The sequence below is a fragment of the Rhinoderma darwinii genome, chromosome 4 (genome assembly GCF_050947455.1).
Source record: "Rhinoderma darwinii isolate aRhiDar2 chromosome 4, aRhiDar2.hap1, whole genome shotgun sequence".
NCBI classification, from domain to species: Eukaryota; Metazoa; Chordata; class Amphibia; order Anura; family Rhinodermatidae; genus Rhinoderma; species Rhinoderma darwinii.
In genome coordinates, this window is record NC_134690.1 from 151241018 (window position 1) to 151260887 (window position 19870).

At 40.6% G+C, this 19870-nt stretch overlaps 1 protein-coding gene across 1 annotated transcript in view; it reads right to left on the reverse strand.

Moving 5' to 3' along the window:
• Nucleotides 1-301: 301 nt before the first annotated feature.
• Nucleotides 302-19870, reverse strand: part of LOC142759490 (T-kininogen 2-like) — a 42699-nt gene continuing 23130 nt past the window's right edge. Inside the window, exons 7-11 of the mRNA XM_075861696.1 lie at nucleotides 18526-18610; nucleotides 12524-12672; nucleotides 8903-9007; nucleotides 4717-4815; nucleotides 302-1701 (exon numbers count right to left, since the gene is read on the reverse strand). Coding sequence (XP_075717811.1) covers nucleotides 973-1701; nucleotides 4717-4815; nucleotides 8903-9007; nucleotides 12524-12672; nucleotides 18526-18610 — 1167 coding nt within the window. The 3' untranslated portion in view covers nucleotides 302-972. The remainder of the gene's footprint in view (nucleotides 1702-4716; nucleotides 4816-8902; nucleotides 9008-12523; nucleotides 12673-18525; nucleotides 18611-19870) is intronic.

The following is a 19870-nucleotide window of genomic DNA, read 5'->3' on the forward strand; positions in this document are numbered from 1 at the left end:
CTCGTCCTGCTCCCTAACTGCCCCGCTCAGGAGCTGCCAAGACTTAGAGGGAAAATTGCACACAACAGTGAGTAGGACCTTGCACATGCACAGATGTCCCAGTAAATGCTCGTACAAGAGTCTACAAAGGAGGAGCTGCTGATTTTACCATCAGGGAGCTGACTGACGGATCAGACAGAGAACTGAATACAGTAGCTGGCCATGTACTGAAATACACTGAAAATATAGAAAAGACAAATTTTAATCAAGACCAACTAGAAATGTCTTTTCATCCAATGCAATTAAAAAAAAAAACCTGTGCAAAGGTGTACATAGCCTTTAATACAAAACACACACTTCTGACACATAGCATATAGACTGTAAGTTTGAGCTATTTATTTGACTTTTTTTGTATATACATTAAAGTGTAGCTAAACGTTTGACAAACTTCTGACATGTCATAGTGACATGTCAGAAGTTTGGATTGGTGGGGGCCCGAGCACTGAAACCCCCACCAATCTCTAGTACGAAGCAGCGGAAGTGCTCGTGTGAGCGCTCAGCCGCTTCGTGTCTTTTCGGCTTTTTCCGGAAATAAATGTATCGTGTACGGACTCAATAGAAAGTACATTGGCTTTCCAGAAAAAGCCGAACAGAAACGAAGCGGCTTAGTGATCACACGAGCACTTCAGCTGCTTCATACTAGAGATTGGTGGGGGTCCCAGTGTTCGGACCCCCACCAATCCAAACTTCTGACATGTCACTATGACATATCAGAAGTTTGTCGAATGTTTAGCTACACTTTAAGTATATGTTTATTTTATCCTGAAGATTGGGTCCCAATAAGATAACTGAGTTACTATGTATCTTATTAATTGATCTAGAGTAGAAAAGGCGCATACTTTCAACATTTTAATTATTGTTAAAATCTGTTAAGAGTTTTCATTTTAAACTGGCCTTATATGCAGAAATATATATAATTTTTATACTCGAAAACTAGAAATCCAGGTCATTATCATTGAACACCAAAGCTGTGTCTGGACTGGGTAGTTGTTTTTCACTATCTAGAAGTAGATCATCAATACCATCAAATGTGAGACCTTCAATAGTAAACGTTTTTTCAGTAGGAATTTGAAAAATAGATGATAATGGCTGCCATATCTTTCCTGGGCACTTTGGGACATCTTCAGGTGCTACAACTGGAACATTTGATAAAACGATCTCATGAATGTTTGGGTAAGTTCCTTGTTGTTCTGGAGCTGCAGGTGTCGGTGGCAAGGAGTGTGGGAGTTTGGGTATCAATGGTGTAGGATGCTGTGTCAATGGCTGACCATGAACTTTATCTGCATTTGTTGGACTAGCTTGTTGGTTTGTTGTCACTAGCACACTAGTGTCTATCTCTGGGACTTGAGCTGGGACTTGAGCTGGGACTTGAGCTGGGACTTGAGGAATTGCTTTCTGTGTAGGTGTGGGTTTGACTTGTGGTTTATTTCTGACTTCCTCTGCAGATTCTTCAGAAGAATGTTCATGTTTGCCATTATGTTTTTTATCCCCTTTGTCTTTCTTATCTTTCTTTTCTTTTTTTCCATGTTTCTGTTCTTTTTGATCTGGTCCATTCCCCTTTTTTTTGGATTTCTCAGATGAACGAGATATTCTTCTTCGTACTATAGAAAGAGATGGCATCATGCGAAGAGGTGATAAACCTTTTATAACAATACGAGTGGCCTGTAAAAACAAAACACACTGTGATTTTACATTGGGAATATTTCCACTATGAAAACTGAATGAAGCATATTCTAAAGGCTCTTTTACAAGGTCCAATGATAATGTAAACAGGACTGTAAACAGGGCAGCGATCAGCCGACAAACAGAAAAATGGTTGTTTGTTGGCTCCTCTCCCCGGGTAAACAGAGGATATGCTGCCAACAAGATGCAAAATGTATGGGAACAAATGATGGTATTAACAAACGTTGATCCCCATACTTGCGATCATTTCTCCGTCTGAATTTGTCAATTGGCGCTTGTTCAAAGATCCTTTTAAACAGGCAGATATTCTGCCTTACAGTACATCATGTCGGTCGGCACTCGTTTGCGCCATTCAAACGGATTAGTGATTGCAAGTATATGGTTGAACGATCGTTAATCTGATCGCTCGTCCCCATACATTTTGCATCCTGTCTGTAGCACATCCCCTGTTTACACGGGGAGATGTGCTGCCAACTAGCGACCATTTTTCTGGCAGCATAAAAGATGCGATCAGATGTTTACACAGGGCAATAATCGGGGACGAACTTTCATACAATTGCTCGTTCACCCAATTATTGGCCCGTGTACAAGGGCCTTAATGTGCAGAATATCTGTCCGTGTAAAAGGCCCTTTAATTACTGCAATAAAACCATATGACTATCTTTATTGTAATATACCGAAAACCTGCATCCCAGACCTTAATTTTTTTCTGGTTAATTCCACAACCTTACCACTGAGAAAGAATTGGTGCAGGTTTGAAATGTTGTTATAATCGGTCACTGATCAAAATAATAAACACTGAGATAAAGGAGTTTCCTGTGATACAAATTGGAGGCATAGTCATTAACCCCTTAACGATCGCCAATACGCCTTTTCACAGCGGCCGTTAAGGGTACTTATGCCAGAGTGCCGCCTTTTCACGGCGCTCTGACATAAGCCCGGCACGGGTGTCCTGTGCCGGCTAAAGCGGGTGTCGGACTGTCTAAAGACAGCCGGACACCTGCACATCGATCTCACATCGATCTCACCTGTTTAACACCTTGGATGCCGCGCTCAATAGCGAGCACCGCATCCAAGAGGTTTTGGAGGGAGGGTGCTCCCTCTCTCACCCCATCGGCACCCTGCTATTGCAATCGCAGGTTGCCAATGGCTTCTATGGCAGAAGGGGGCCTAACAAAGGCTCCCAGGTCTGCCTGTAGTGGATGCCTGCTAAGCCATGCCTGAGGCATGACCTAGCAAGTGCCTGTCAGTTTTACACTGACAGGGAATAATACGCTGCCATACAGAAGTATTACAATGTATTGTAAAAGCGATCAGAAGATCACATAGTGAAGTCCCCCAGTGGGACTAAAAATAAAGTTAACAAAAAGTTTAATAAAGTTAATAACAAATAAATAAAAATCCCAAATAAAAAAAATTAAAAACCCAACTTTTCCCCTTATAAAATACTTTAATATGAAAAAACAAAGAAAGAACAAAAAAAATTACACATATTTGGTATCGCTGCATCCGTAACAACCCCACCTATAAAGTGATTACATTATTTAACCCGCACGGTAAAAAATAAATAAAAAACAATGCCAGAATTGCGGTTTTCTGTTCATCCTGCCTTCAAAAAAATTTGATAAAAAGTGATCAAAAAGTCTCATGTACTCCAAAATGGTACCAATAAAAACTAGAAGTCGTCCCACAAAAAACAAGCCCTCATACAGCTGCATCGGCAAAAAAATAAAACAATTATGGCTCTTAAAACATGGCGACACAAAAACAAATAATTTTGAAAAAAAAGTGTTTTTACTGTGTAAAAGTAGTAAAATATACAAAATCTATATAAATTTGGTATCGCCACAATCGTACCGACCCATTGAATAAAGATATTATGTTATTTATACCACACAGTAAATGGCATACATCTAAGATGCAAAAAAGTGTGGCAAAATTTATGTTTTTTTTTTCCATTACTCCCCCCAAAAATTAATTAAAGTTAATCAATAAATTATATGTACCCCAAAATGGTGCTATTAAAAAATACAACTTGTCCCGCAAAAAACAAGACCTTATACAGCTATGTCGACGCAAAAATAAAAAAGTTATAGCTCTTGGAATGCGACGATCGAAAAACGTAAAAAATAGCTTGGTCATTAAGGTCTAAAATAGGCCGGCCATTAATGGGTTAAATATGCCAACAATTTGTAATTGGTAGGGGTCCGACTGCAAGATGTTTTGTTGCAATTCCCTGTTCTGTATCGGCATCAGTGGTAGTCCCAGCAGTCAGAACCCTATTGATCAGCCATTTGATGGCATATCTAATTGATATACTGTCAGTGCTTATCACACCTGTAAGAAATTTCAAGCAGTCATATGTAAAATTACACTTAAACTGAATAAAACTAAGTTGCAGTACCTGCACAGAGTTAGGTTGGGAGTGGTGATGTGTAGATAATAAATAGTAGGGGTCCCAGTGACCATACAGAGCAGTCCAAGGGATATGCCATCACATACCTTGGTGTAGAGCTGCGGCAAACTGCGGTTTTAGCTCTGTAGGTCCCAGTCTATTGGTATATTATGTACATTGATTTCAATGGGCATTGTATAGTAATTAATGTCTTCTGAAGTGTCGCTATAGGGAAAACGAGGACTTGCTGGCGGCTTCCCTGAAGATAACAGCTAATTGTGAGGGGTCCAGCTGCCGAAATCCCATGCAATATGCTTACAATTGGGGGAGCTGTTATATTGTAATGGGTTATACGTTTTCCCCTTTATATGTTTTGACATATCATTCATACATTTCTGACTTCCCAAGCTGAAAAACATTTTGTGTGCTTGTCTTTCTTTGACTGGATATTCCAAGTTGTGGAAATCTCTAAAAGACCCAAAGCATCATTTGAATGCCAACTCTTACTGCCAAAGAAAACATTTGCTGAATTTAGCACTTAAGAAAATGGTAAACATGTAAATTGAATGCATGTAAACCCCAAAAAAAACATGGATTACCGCATTAGGTGCACCCATTAACATATCACATCTGTAGTCTGGCAGAATATTCACTGTTTCATTAGCCACATTGATGCTTGCATCACAGATCCAGTTACCCTAAAATAGAGAAGGATAAAGAAGTTAGTTGACATCCAGCATAATTCTAGTTAGGGACTATTCAGACGAACGTATATATAGTCTGTGTGACGGACGTTTTTTTAAAGGCTGTCACACGGCTGCATGTATTTCTATGGAGCTGTTCACACGGCCGTTGTTTTAACGAACCATGTGAAAGGTCAGTGAAAAAATAGGATATCCCATTTTTTGGGCAGTTTTTATAGATCTCTCAATAGGCTGAAGTCTAAGAGGGATATGTGAAAGCGGGTCCCGCACCAGTCTCGGACGGCCGTTTTTCATTGCTGATTTCGCACACGTCCATCTGAATAAAGCCTTAATATGAGATAAACAGGAATGATTACATGAACAATATCTTCTGTGTACGGTAAGTATTTGGCTTACAATACAGCACATACAGAATACATGAGACACTGATCTGTTCATGCACTCCATGTATAAGCATGTAGGTAGGTTCTCGTTGCGTGCAGCAAAAAAGATGACAAAGCCTCTTGAGCTAACGGTTTACTTAACGACACAACAGTGACTGGATATCTTCCCAGTGAAGCAGGCAGTACTACTGAGGTTGGGGACGTTGACCCCGTGGGAGTTTCCCTGAGAGAGGTTGTGCCTAACACCCACGTTACCAAGGTTGATACACGTACGCCTCCGACAGTCACGGTGGGAGCTACCCACTACCGTCAGAATAGCCCGAAGGTAGGAGCCACGCTCTCGGCCCTGGGTTGCGTCGTGGGAGTTAGTGGACTCACCGAGCCTACAGGCACCACCATGAGTGATTGCGGTGCTAACCGCTACCTTTCATGGCAAACCCTCTCTCGACCTCAGGCGGCAGCCGTAGTGTTTCGGCACCCCTAGGATGCAGCCGAACAGACAGGTGACGAGTATGGTTATTGAGCAATCCTGACGATAAGTCCCATGTGAGTCTTGGTCACTTCTGTCCTGCTCTCTACCCGCTCCCACTTTACAATGGTGTCTTCTCTTTAACAGTAAAATGTGTTCACAGTGACAGAAATACAGGCAATATTCTCTCTTGACACTAGCCCAAGGACACAGGCAACTGTTAGGCTTTGATGTACGTGCGTGGCTGGCACATGGTATTGCCCAACGTTGTTTGTTGATTTACTTCAGGGACAGCGTGGCAGGGAGATAGGTGATATTTGCGGGGACAGTGTAATCTGGGGCAAACTTGTGTCAGGTTGCAGGATACTTCAAATGCTCAGTACCTGAATCCTCTCTGGGGGTTTCTAACTGAAGGTACCTCCTTACTTCTGCTGAGCCCTGTTATCTCCTAGGTCCTTGGCTGCACCCTCCTTCTCTCTCTCTTGACACTGAGAGATGGCTTCCTCTCCTCTAGCTGCCGCTGGCTTCCTCTTCTCACTCTCAGCTCACTCCTCTCTCCTCACAAGATGGCTCCTTTCTCCCTTCCGTCTCCCTCTTCCAGCCCTTTTCTCCCCCCTCTTCCGGGTGACGTCATGATGGCCCTTCACTCCGCCTGCCCTCCCCTTCACAGAGCCGACGGAGACTTCACTCCGTCGTTCTGTGTGAGAGCATATATGTGTCATGGCGCGCAGTGTCTCCACACTGCCGCCATGACTACCATACGCTCCTTTCTCTTGGAGCGTGTGCGAGTCATGGCGTGTGGTGTCCCCGACACTGTTGTCATGACTACCACACCGCTCCTTCGCTTGGAGCGGGTGTGAGTCATGGTGCGCGGTGTCTCTGACACCGTCGCCATGACTACCACACCGCTCCTTTCGCTCGGGAGTCGAGCGGCCGAGCGCCAGTGCCTGTGTCCTTGTGCTGTGCTTACAGCGCAGAGCAAGGAGGGTGCTAAACACCCTTACAAGCATGATTGAGATGAATGAAGTGGTCACATAGTAATATCACATGATTGCCAGTCCTATGATGTACTGTAGAAACAATGTCACTACCTCTGTTATGTTTTCATGTAGACTGGCTTTCAGCAATCTCCAGAATGGTACAAAACGGCTAAAATACATTTCTTAAGTAAATGGTATAACTTGATTCAATGATATTTGGTCTGATTCAAAAAATGGTTTCAAAGGACTTTAACATTGATAGCCTTTTCTTAGAATTGGCTATCAATGTTTGGTTGGGGGCTTGACCTCTAAAACCCCCTAATGATCAGCACATTCTTTACAAACGCACAGCAAGTTGTCCAAGGCCCCTTTATTGTGCTTATCAGTGAGGGACCCAAAGGTCAGACCCCACCATTCAAGTATTGATGGCATATCCTTAGGAATCAATGTTTAAGTTAATCAACAAATTGTAGTTACTAGTTTTTAGGGATGTGCTGCCTTGAAAACCTATTGAAAAGACTGCAACTAGAAAGTGACCTGTACCTGTACACAAAACTGGATTGGCACCAAAAGAAGAAGGGAGAGGCAGCTTGGCAGCAGTCATGCCATTTTCTATTTAAGGTTTGGCATGAATTTAAAAAAAAAATGTTAATGGTAAAAGTAAAATTATGTGGAGAAATGGTTCAAAGATGTAAAACTGTTTTGGCTAAAGGAAATGCATTCAAATACAGCATTAAAATGTAACTTTTTGTAAAAAAAAAAATTTTTGGGAAATGACAAGATCAGAAGGAAACCTGCTACGGTCAGATACGAGTGTATTGAGAGAAAGACCTCTGCACACAAGATAGAAGAAGATATTTTGTAGTTGAGAATGAAAAACAACAATTTTCTTGACAAAAAGAGATATTGGAAAGTTACTACTGTGTGGAGAAATGGTAAGAGGCCACCATCATGGTGCAAGATGCCAACATCAGACATTCCAATGGAAAATATAAACTACCTCCAATGAAAATAGGGCTGTTACTAGAGAAAATGACAAAGGAGAAATGTGTTCCCTGAAAATGGAAGAATAAGGCTCTATCCACACGACAGGGTCCTAGTGTCGGCTGATAAAAACAGCCGTTTTGGCCCGTTTTTCTCGGCCATTTTGCATCCGTTCCGTTTACATTCCGGGCCGTGTTTCCATTATTAACGGTCAATTTTGACCCGTTTTGCATCAGTTTTTTTCCCTGTCCGTTTTAAAAACGGATGAATATCATTTGTCTAATTTTTTTGCCACACACTTGCTTCTGTAACTAATGCCACACAGCCCCTGCAGATAATGCCACACACTGCCCACTGACGATACTGCCACACAGCCTATATATATATATATATATATATATATATATATATATATATATATATATATATATATTAAAGGGACGGCTGTGACTGGGCATTCCGCTTCACGTCACTGTCCATATGTGGACAGGGAAGTCAGGAACTTCTCCTGGAGCGGAATCACCGCCCATTGAGGCCAGGGATTCCGCTTCGGGATTAGGGGACCGCTCCAGGAGAAGTCATTGACGTCACTGTCCGTATATGGACAGTGAAGTCAGGGCCTTCTCCTGGAGCGGAATTCCCGGCCACAGCTTCGGCAACCCTGTGGCCAGGGATTAGGACTCCGCTCCTGCAGGGAGCAAAAAAATCTCCTCCTCCTCACATGCACTTCGCACTGTGAGTAGGAGAAGAGAGCGAACGAGCGGCAGAAAGCACGGCTGACACTCGGATCACATCCAAGTGGCAGCCGTGCTTTACTCGGCCCCATAGACTTCTATGGGAGATGTGCGGCCGTGAGAACGGCCCAAAATAGGGCATGTTCCATTTTTTACCGGGCCGTCAAAAAATCGGTCATGTGAATACCCCCATTTGGGGTCTATTGTTCCTACTGCGGCCGTCACACGTTTTTTTGAACGGCCATCACACGGCTGGAAATCACTGTCATGTGAATAGGGCCTAAGCATGACGTCATAGAATTACGAATAGGATGAGAACAGATTATTAACACATGCCTGTATAGTACATAGTAAAATATCTGAGTAGGCTTCTAGAATGCTGTTATATAAATAGCTATAACTATTGAGTGATCAGTCAATACGTATTATCATATAAACTTTACAAATTTGGATAAATCTCTCTGGAATATGATGTGTAATCCATAGCAATTCACTTCTGTTTTTTTTTTTAACTATCATTCTAAAACTTACATTCAGTTCAATGTCACATTCCTTTTCCAGGATACTATGGTCGGATTTTGAACAATTGGTTTCCTTAATTATGAACTTCACTTTGTATTTCTTTATATTTTGAACCTGCAGAAATGATATAATCATAAAATCTGAATGTTCCAGTGTTCGCCACAAAATCAAAAATTAGAATTTTTTTTTGTATTCATATGAATATAATCACAAGTGAATACGTAATGTTAAATGGTATTAACCATTTTACTGCACTGAATGCTTAAGCCTGTGGCCTATGTTGTTTATAAGCCACTACTATACTGTGACAATTTAATACTTGTTTTGTCTGTGCATACAGTATGTGATATTCTTGAATTCTGAAAATGACTTGTGCAGATATAGTATGTTATCCAGGGGCGTAACTAGGAAAGACTGGGCCCCATAGCAAACTTTTGACTGGGGCCCCCCCTCCCCTGGGTGTCACACAACCCCCCCCCTTGTAGATAGTGCCTTTTTTACAGCCCCCCCTGTAGATAACGCCATACAGCCCCCCCTCTGTAGATAGCGGCATACATCCCCCTGTAGATAACGCCATACAGCCCCCTTGCAGAGGACGCCATACAGCCCCCCCCTGTAGATAACGACATACAGCCCCCCCTGTAGGGAACGCTATACAGCCCCCCCTGTAGGGAACGCCATACAGCTCCCCCCTGTAGGGAACGCCATACAGCCACCCCCCCTGTAGGGAACGCCATACAGCGTTCCCCCCCCTGTAGGGAACGCCATACAGCGTCCCCCCTCCCAAAAAAATGCGACCTACAGTGTGTCCTACAAAATACATGTATCCCCTCTCCACAGGATCTCCACAGGATAGGGGATACATGAGTGATCGCTGGCATTGATAGGGAGAACGGGGGACTGAAAGTCCCCTGAACTTCTCCATGACAAACCTCTGACTTCCGGCGTCTGCGCAGCTCAATAAAAATGAAAGGAGCGCTGGTCACGCATGCGCACAAGCACGACCGGCGCTCCATTCATTTCTACGGAGCTGCCGACACAGACCCCGGAAGTCCGAGGTTTGTCATGGAGAACTTCAGGGGACTTTCAGTCCCCCGTTCTCCCTATCCCTGCCAGCGATCACACATGTATCCCCTATCCTGTGGATATCCTGTGGAGAGGGGATACATGTCCTGTGGAGAGGGGATACATGTCCTGTGGAGAGGGGATACATGTCCTGTGGAGAGGGGATACATGTCTTTTGCTCTATTTTGCGCCTTCAGGACCAGACACCGTTTAGCCATTTTTAGCACGTGTTAGTTAAATGGCTATAACTTTTTTATTTGTTGGGCTAACGACGTGATTTTTGCGACGTTTTTTCCGCAGACAATGCAGGTTTCATTTTTTATCGTTTTTATACACACCTTTTTTGATATTTTAGAATTTTTATTCATAAAGTTTGAAAATAATAGTAAAAAAATAAGCTTTTTTACATTTCAGCTATTTTTTTTTTGGTAATAACATAGTTTTACCCTAAAATAGGCCTTTTATTTGTGATCGTCATTGTCTACCGTAAATGTTTATATATTACATGTCTATATTAGGATAATTGGGTCAGCGCTAGCGTTACAACAATGATTGGCGGGGGGGGGAACGGTTTTTTTTGGGGTGGGTATTTTATGTGTATTTATTATTTAATTTTTTTTTGCACTTTACTTTATTATTTTTTTATTACTATGGTCTGTCCCCCAAAGGTCAAAGAAGACCTTTGGGGAACTTTATATACTTTATATATTTTTTTTCTTTCTTTTACACCATGTTTTTCCACTGTAACTGGAGCTGCACAGCAGCCCCAGTTACAGGGGAAATCAGCCCTCTCATAGTGATGATTGTCACTAACTGGGCTGTGCTGGGTCTAGTAAGACCCAGCAGCAGCCTGTCACTAACGGCACCCGGCGATCATGTGACAAGTCACTTGATCACCGGGGGGAATAGAGACAGCGCCGCTGCTGTCTCTATTCCTGTACACAGCGCGCATTCAGCGCTGTGTACAAGTGATCAGAGAAGACAGAAGCAGCGAAAGCTGCTTCTATCCTCTCCTCAGGGTCCCCGGCAGTCACTGACAGCCGGAGACCCGACATTCAGCTGCCCGATCGCGCGGGCAGCAAGTTAAAACCCGAGCCGTAGAAAGTCTATGGCTCGGGTTTTAAGGACCCTGACCGCTGGCCGTAAAAATACAGCCAGCGGTCGGGAACCAGTTAATGGCAGAGCAGGGAGATACCTCCCTGCTCTGCCGTAGTGTTCAGTGGCGTCCCGCTGTAGCAGCCATAGCGGCTGCTAGCGGAGCCTCCGGCCATGGTGGGGGCCCGTGCCGGCTGGCGACACGGGCCCCCTCATGCCGCGGGCCCCATAGCAGCTGCTACTGCTGCTACGGCGGTAGTTACGCCACTGATGTTATCCTATAAAACGTATTCTTATCTGTACCTTCTTGTTAACTTGCAGAAAATAACTGGGTGTTCATCGATAGCAACCACTGTAGTTTACCATAATAGAACATATAGGATATTACCAAGCTTTGGTCACACATATAGCCTGTAAAGGCTATGTACACCTTTGAAAACATTTTTTTTGGTCTTTTTTTGTTTATTTGTTTTGTTTTTAATAAAAATGTGTATCAGTGTGTTTGGTGCAACTTTCTAATTACATTTTATTAAAAATGATTTTTACTTTTCGAGATACTTTGTGAGTTATGAACTTAGATGTGATCGATAACAGCTCAATCCTGCATCAGTCGCCGATCTGACAGATATTTTATTTTTCTTTATATCCAAGTATACCACAGACATGGTGTGAATTGAGCCTTTGAATTTTCACTACGTTATTATGATTTACATGAGGATTTTTTACTCAACTGGTTACTAAATCTCACCTCTTATGTCATATAAAATTTTTTATGAACAATGAGAAATGAGGGGTGAAGTAACGGGCAGTAAAAATTACATAAGGGGGACTGACTATATGGTTACCTAAGTAAAGTTGCATGGCAGCTTTCTATAGTGATGTATGAACATTTGGTTGTTAAATACAGGCGGACAGTCAGGTACAGAGAGTAATGTATTGAGTAAATTAAATCTCCATGAATTTTATTAAGAAGGGACCAATGTTGCTAAATAAAAATGTATTTAGGCGAAAGAAGGGAGAGCATTTCATTTGTAAGGTCGGGCTTACACCACATTTGGACTTTACATTTAGTGGAACCATTTGAAATGGTCTGCAAAACTTATGCCCCAGATGTGTGTGTATATATATATATATATATGTATATATATATATATATATATATATATATATATATATACAGAGAGAGAGAGAGAGAGAGAGTTGCATACATCTGCCACCGTCTTCTATATACTTTAATACGTTTTTTATACAGTTGTGTTGAAAAGCATAGTTAACTTTTAAAAACATTGGAGACAAAAGTTTGCCGGACACACTTTTGGAATACGTGTGGCTAATGATTCTGTGGGCATATTAGACATGTACATCAGGGGAACGTCCCAGCATATGAGCTGAATGTTGGTCACCGGGGGATGTTAACCTAGACTTACTTTACAGGTAAAGTCTTTTACCAAGTATAAAATAATAATTTACCAATTTTCTTGAAGCAGTGTAAATTGTCTTAATTTTGTGAAGGTTTGTGTGGTTACTGTTTGAATTATATTCCTCAATGAATAGTTTCAGCAAATTCAGCAGCTCAGGATCATTCTGTTCTACTTCATCCGGGCAGCTAAGGCAAAATCCTAAAGATAAATAAAAGTTTGGATTGTAAACCAATTGATGCATTATCTTTGTACACATAGATATCATCAATTATTTATAGCCCCAAGGTTTTCAAGAGCATTAGTAGAAAATTAACTGTCCGGATCAGATAAATAAATGGCTGAAACAGCAAAAATTTGTTGGAAGATGTTTTGTCAATTTGGAAGAAGCCCATATAAAGAAACAAACAATAATATAATCTAGACCACTACGTCTCAAACTGTGAGGTGTAAGGCATCCACCAGATGTTGGTGAGGTGCAGTTGGAAAGGTACTTTTGACAAAAGTGATTATACGCAGGTCTTTTTCTGGCTGCACCAATCTCTGGTTTGGCTTCATTATTGACTTCTATGCTTATTTCCGTGTTGTGCTTTGTTCAGGAGACAAATGAAAGATACATTGAGAGGCCACGGTCTTACCAAAATCTGGTTGGTGAGGCCCCAGTAAAAAGTTCAAAAACTATAATTTCGATAATTCAAGCTAGATAGAAAACATGGTATTCATTGATATTTGAATTGAATGCTTAGATTATTCTATCCTTTAAGGATACATAAATTGTTATAAAACTTTAGACATATGCATGGGATTTCACAATAGTGTTGTAATGCATGAATTTAGTAGACAATAAAAATAGTAAAAAGTTGTACAAATTTATCAAAACTGCACATTCGGCAAAATAAACTTGGTGCAACGTGTTAGGCTTTTTTAGACACACTTCTCCTTACACCACCTTACGTGCACCAATGTCTTGCACCAAAAAATGATGCACGACTATAATATATATGGCACAGTTTCTGGCTCAGCCAAAACCCTTTCACTCACCACTTTTTAAAAATATTGCGGTAGGTGTAAAACAGAAACATATAATAAGTGTAATCCAATTTCTGACAGAATTCTGGAAAATTTTGAATGGCAAATCTTCGCGATAAAATGTTCTTTCAATTAATTGACTATTAAAATTAAAGCATGACCCTTTCTCCCGATTCACCCAAAACTTAAGCCTGATGAAGGACCTGGGGGCACCATTTATTTAATAAAGTCATTACAACTGAGTGCTGTTCAACATTCTTTATGTTGTGGCTAACAGTTGATCAGATGGAACAAACCTTTTAAAGGTTAGTTCTTATCCTTCAGACTTTACTTGCTTTTTGACGGTCAAAAAAGTGTAGCATGCAGCAGTATTGTATCCAGCAAAAAAAACCTGATGAAAACATGACTGATCCATTATAAGGCCGGGTTCAACACCTGCGTTGGTGTTTCAGTTGTTCTACTCTGTCAGAGGAGCAGAACAACGAAAATACCGGACAGGCACCATCTGGACAGACACCGTAGGGGCTCAAAAGTAATTGGACAAATTAACATTACCATACATAAAATGTTGTTTTTTTTTAAATACTTTGTAGAGAATCCTTTGCAGGCAATGACTGCCTGAATTCTGGAACCCATGGACACCACCAAACGCTGGGTTTCCTCCTTTGTGATGCTTTCCCAGGCCTTTACTGCAGTTGACTTCAGTTGTTGCTTGTTTGTGGGTCTTTCTGCCTAAAGTTTTGTCTTAAGTAGGTGAAATGAAGTTCAATCGGGTTGAGATCTGGTGATTGACTTGGCCATTGCAGAATATTCCACTTCTTTGCCTTAAAAAAACTCCTGGGTTGCTTTCGCAGTATGTTTTGGGTAATTGTCTATCTGTATTGTGAAGCGACGTCCAATCAACCTTGCTGCATTTGGTTGAATCTGAGCAGAAAGTATATCCCTGAACACTTCAGAATTCATCCGGCTGCTTCTGTCTTCAGTCACATCATCAATAAACACTAGTGACCCAGTGGCTTTGGCAGCCATGCATGCCCATGCCATCACACTGCCTCCACCATGTTTTACAGAGTATGTGGTGTGCTTTGTATCATGAGCAGTTCCAAGCCTTCTCCATACTTTCTTCCTCCCATCATCCTGGTACAGGTTAATCTTAGTTTTATCTGTCCAAAGAATGCTGTTCCAGAACTGGGCTGGCTTCTTTACATGTTGTTTGGCAAAGTCTAATCTGGCCTTTCTATTTTTGAGGCTGATTAATGGTTTGCACTCTTTGTATTTGCTCTCATGAAGTCTGAAGACCTTTTACCTGCTTAATTGATGATGGACTAATTAGGTAATAGCCCATGCAGCCCATTAAAAAGCTTTTGAGATAATTGTCTAATTACATTTGGTCCCTTGAAAAAGAGGTAGCTACATATTAGAGAGCTGTAATTCCTAAACCCTTCCTCAAATTAGGATGTGAATACCATCAAATTAAAGCTGAGAGTCTGCACCTTAAAGAAGCTCTGTCACCAGATTCTCAAACCCCTATCTCCTATTGCATGGGATCGGCACTGCAATGTAGATAACAGTAATGTTTTGTTTTTTTTTAAAACGTTCATTTTTGGCCAAGTTATGAGTTATTTTATATATATGCAAATGAGCTTTGAAATGGACAACTGGGCGTTTTTTTTTCGTTATGTCCAACTGGGCGTGTATTGTGTTTTTAACTGGGCATGTTTATGTGTATGATGCTGACCAATCAGTGACCAGTCAGCATCATACACTCATCTCCATTCATTTACAAGCAGCACAGCGTTCTTACTAGAACGATGTGCAGCCAGATACACAAGTGTCCTGATAATGAATACACATGAAATCCAGCCTGGACGTCATGTGTACTCAGAATCCTGACACTTCTGAATCTTTTCTCTGAGATTGCAGCAAGAGAAACGAAATCTCGCGAGATTACGGAGCTAAACGAGATTTCGTTTCTCTTGCGAGTCAGAAGTGTCAGGATTCTCAATACACATGACGTCCAGGCTGGATGGTCATGTGTATTCATTATCAGGACACTAGATTAACGTTAATCAAGTGTCCTGATAATGAATACACATGACCATCCAGCCTGGACGTCATGTGTATTGAGAATCCTGACAATTCTGACTCTTTTCTCTGAGATTTCCAGCAAGAGATTACGAGTGGCTTGCTGGAAATCTCAAAGAAAAGAGTCAGAAGTGTCAGGATTCTGAGTACACATGACGTCCAGGCTGGATTTCATGTGTATTCATTATCAGGACACTTGTGTATCTGGCTGCACATCGTTCTAGTAAGAACGCTGTGCTGCTTGTAAATGAATGGAGATGAGTGTATGATGCTGACTGGTCACTGATTGGTCAGCATCATACACGTAAACACACCCAGTTAAAAACACAATACACGCCCAGTTGGACATAACGAAATAAAAACGCCCAGTTGTCCATTTCAAAGCTCATTTGCATATATATAAAATAGCTCATAACTTGGCCAAAATGAACGTTTTTAAAAAAACAAAAAACGTTACTGTTATCTACATTGCAGCGCCGATCACATGCAATTGGAGATAGGGGTTTGAGAATCTGTTGACAGAGCCTCTTTAAGTCCATATTGATTATATAACTGTATATTCAATATGTTTTGGTAAACAGCTATAATGCCAAAACTTGTGTTACTGTCCAAATAATTCTCGACCTAACTGTATATATATATATATATATATATATATATATATATATATATATATATATATACAGTGAAGGAAATAAGTATTTGATCCCTTGCTGATTTTGTAAGTTTGCCCACTGTGACATGAACAGTCTAAAATTTTTAGGCTAGGTTAATTTTACCAGTGAGAGATAGATTATATAAAAAAAAAAGAAAATCACATTGTCAAAATTATATATATTTATTTGCATTGTGCACAGAGAAATAAGTATTTGATCCCTTTGGCAAACAAGTCTTAATACTTGGTGGCAAAACCCTTGTTGGCAAGCACAGCAGTCAGACGTTTTTTGTAGTTGATGATAAGGTTTGCACACATGTTAGATGGAATTTTGGCCCACTCCTCTTTGCAGATCATCTGTAAATCATTAAGATTTCGAGGCTGTCGCTTGGCAACTCGGATCTTCAGCTCCCTCCATAAGTTTTCGATGTGATTAAGGTCTGGAGACTGGCTAGGCCACTCCATGACCTTAATGTGCTTCTTTTTGAGCCACTCCTTTGTTGCCTTGGCTGTATGTTTCGGGTCATTGTCGTCCTGGAAGACCCAGCCACTAGCCATTTTTAATGTCCTGGTGGAGGGAAGGAGGTTGTCACTCAGGATTTGACGGTACATGGCTCCATCCATTCTCCCATTGATGCGGTGAAGTAGTCCTGTGCCCTTAGCAGAGAAACACCCCCAAAACATAATGTTTCCACCTCCATGCTTGACAGTGGGGATGGTGTTCTTTGGGTCATAGGCAGCATTTCTCTTCCTCCTAACACGGCGAGTAGAGTCAATGCCAAAGAGCTCAATTTTAGTCTCATCTGACCACAGCACCTTCTCCCAATCACTCTCAGAATCATCCAGATGTTCATTTGCAAACGTCAGACGGACCTGTACATGTGCCTTCTTGAGCAGGGGGACCTTGCATGGAGCCCCAGATCGATGTCGATTGACAGTCATTTTGTATGTCTTCCATTTTCTTACTATTGCACCAACAGTTGTCTCCTTCTCACCCAGCATCTTACTTATAGTTTTGTAGCCCATTCCAGCCTTGTGCAGGTCTATGATCTTGTCCCTGACATCCTTAGAAAGCTCTTTGGTCTTGCCCATGTTGTAGAGGTTAGAGTCAGACTGATTAATTGAGTCTGTGGACAGGAGTCTTTTATACAGGTGACCATATAAGACAGCTGTCTTTAATGCAGGCACCAAGTTGATTTGGAGCGTGTAACTGGTCTGGAGGAGGCTGAACTCTTAATGGTTGGTAGGGGATCAAATACTTATTTCTCTGTGCACAATGCAAATAAATATATATAATTTTGACAATGTGATTTTCTTTTTTTTTTTTTAGATAATCTATCTCTCACTGGCAAAATTAACCTAGCCTAAAAATTCTAGACTGTTCATGACTTTGACAGTGGGCAAACTTACAAAATCAGCAAGGGATCAAATACTTATTTCCTTCACTGTATATATATATATATATATATATATATATATATATATATACATATATATATATATATATATATATACATATATATATATATATATATATATATATATATATATATATATATATATATATATACATATATATATATATACATATATGAGATACCTAGGCGTTAGGTAGGTGATATGACATTGAAACAAAAGACAAACTACCACCCACCAATTCTTATCTAGATCTATTGCCCATAAATTTTGTATCAGTTGTAAATGTCATATACCCTTTACAAGAAATAAAATACACATTGGTACCCTATTCTGGATCTATACTTTTATATTAAGGAATTGCTAATATAGCAATTCCTTAAAATACTTTTATTATTTAAATAAATCCCTTAATATGCACTGCCAATTTGATAGCCGGGGCAGTATAGGCAAAATCCAAATCCCTTAATTTGCCCTGCAAGATGATCAGAACAATACAAACTAGCATTTCGGGCAGCCTGTATTCTTCTTATTTCACAGCATACACAGGACATCATAAAACAACCAGTGTCCGCTGATGGGCAGGTACGGAAGCTGCATGGATATTGATTCCCTTATTACTTCCCTGCTTTATTATTGGAATTCTCCTACTCATAAAGGGCACGATTCCGATAATAGGAGTATTGCTGTAGAATGTGCAGATCTCTAATATTTTAATACAGGGTCACTTTAATCAAACTATCTTGTTCTTAAGCAATAAAGCACTTATTATCATGTCTGGATGAATAAATAATTATTCACTTGCTCCTAAATATGCCTATAGAGTATTATGAAGCAATATTTTCTTTTCTTTGCATATGTATTCTTACCTGTGCTTGATTGGCAATCTAAATGTATATCCTTGATCTCTTCATTTGGTGTTACAAATACATTGGTAACACAGTGACCATATTGCTGGAAAAATGAATTGGAAAGAAAAAAAGAAAAATTAATAAATATACTTGCTTAAAGGAAAGGAGTTGTCTCTCAACATTTATGGCATATCTGCTGCATCCAGGCGGTGAAGGTGGTCGGGATTCCGGAAATAGCCGAGCTCGCTGAGCTACTCTGTTTCCGTAACTGTAATTAATTTCTATGGGAGTTAAGGAAACAGCGTAGCTCAGTGAGCTCGGCTGTTTCCGGAATACCGACCAGTTTCACCGCCTGGATGCAGCTCTCTTGACATAGCTGGCCATACATGTTAGAAGGATGAAAGCTGAACCCGCCATTTTCAGCTATATCAGCCAACAATCTAATAAGCATAGGTGCAGGATCTGGCAAGCTGAAATCCTCTGTTTCCCTGAAATATAAGCACTGCCCTGAGGAGGCTTCAAAAGCTGCAATGTCTGTAAGAACTGGAATTGGATGGAATCATTACTATTCCACTGTTTTTGCACATTAAAAATTGTTAAGTGGTGTTTGGGTTCAGTATTTTTCATGCCACATTATTCTAGTACAACCCTTTTTCTCTCAAATTTTTGTTCACTTTTAGAGTTTTTGCACAGTTTTATTTATGTTGCTGGTTGTCTATTATGTATATCTTAGGATAGGGTCACCCTGCACTTGAGCACCTCACTTAGCGTATAGTTCACTATGCTTTTCAGTCAACTTTATGCAAAAGAATGCGTACGACACTCAGTATACGTTTTGTTTTCAATAGGATTTAATCGTAGACATATGCAACAGTAGAGGCGTACAATTACATACTTCTGGGATATACATTTGGCGGCATTCTTTAAACGTTCCCGCCAAACATAATACATGAATACAAAGTCAACCTACCCTAAGCTATGTAACTAATATATTTTTTGTTTATAATACCCGTATAAGGGGACTATTTTATCGTCGGATGGCTCCCAGGCATTTGCACTTCTATTTCGCAGTGGTTCTAGACAGTTTGTCCTCTCTTTTTCCTTTTGGGTCACCACTCCCTTTTCTCTTTTAAAGAGGCTCTGTCACCAGATTATTAGTGCCTGCTACATGTGATCGGCGCTGTAATGTAGATAAGTGGTTTTTATTTCGAAAAACGATAATTTTTTAGCAAGTTATGAGCAATTTTATATTTATGCTAATGACTTTCTTAATAGACAACTGGGCGTGTTTTTACTTTTTACCAATTGGACGTTGTACAGAGAAGTGTATGAGGCTGACCAATCAGTGACCAATCCGCGTCAT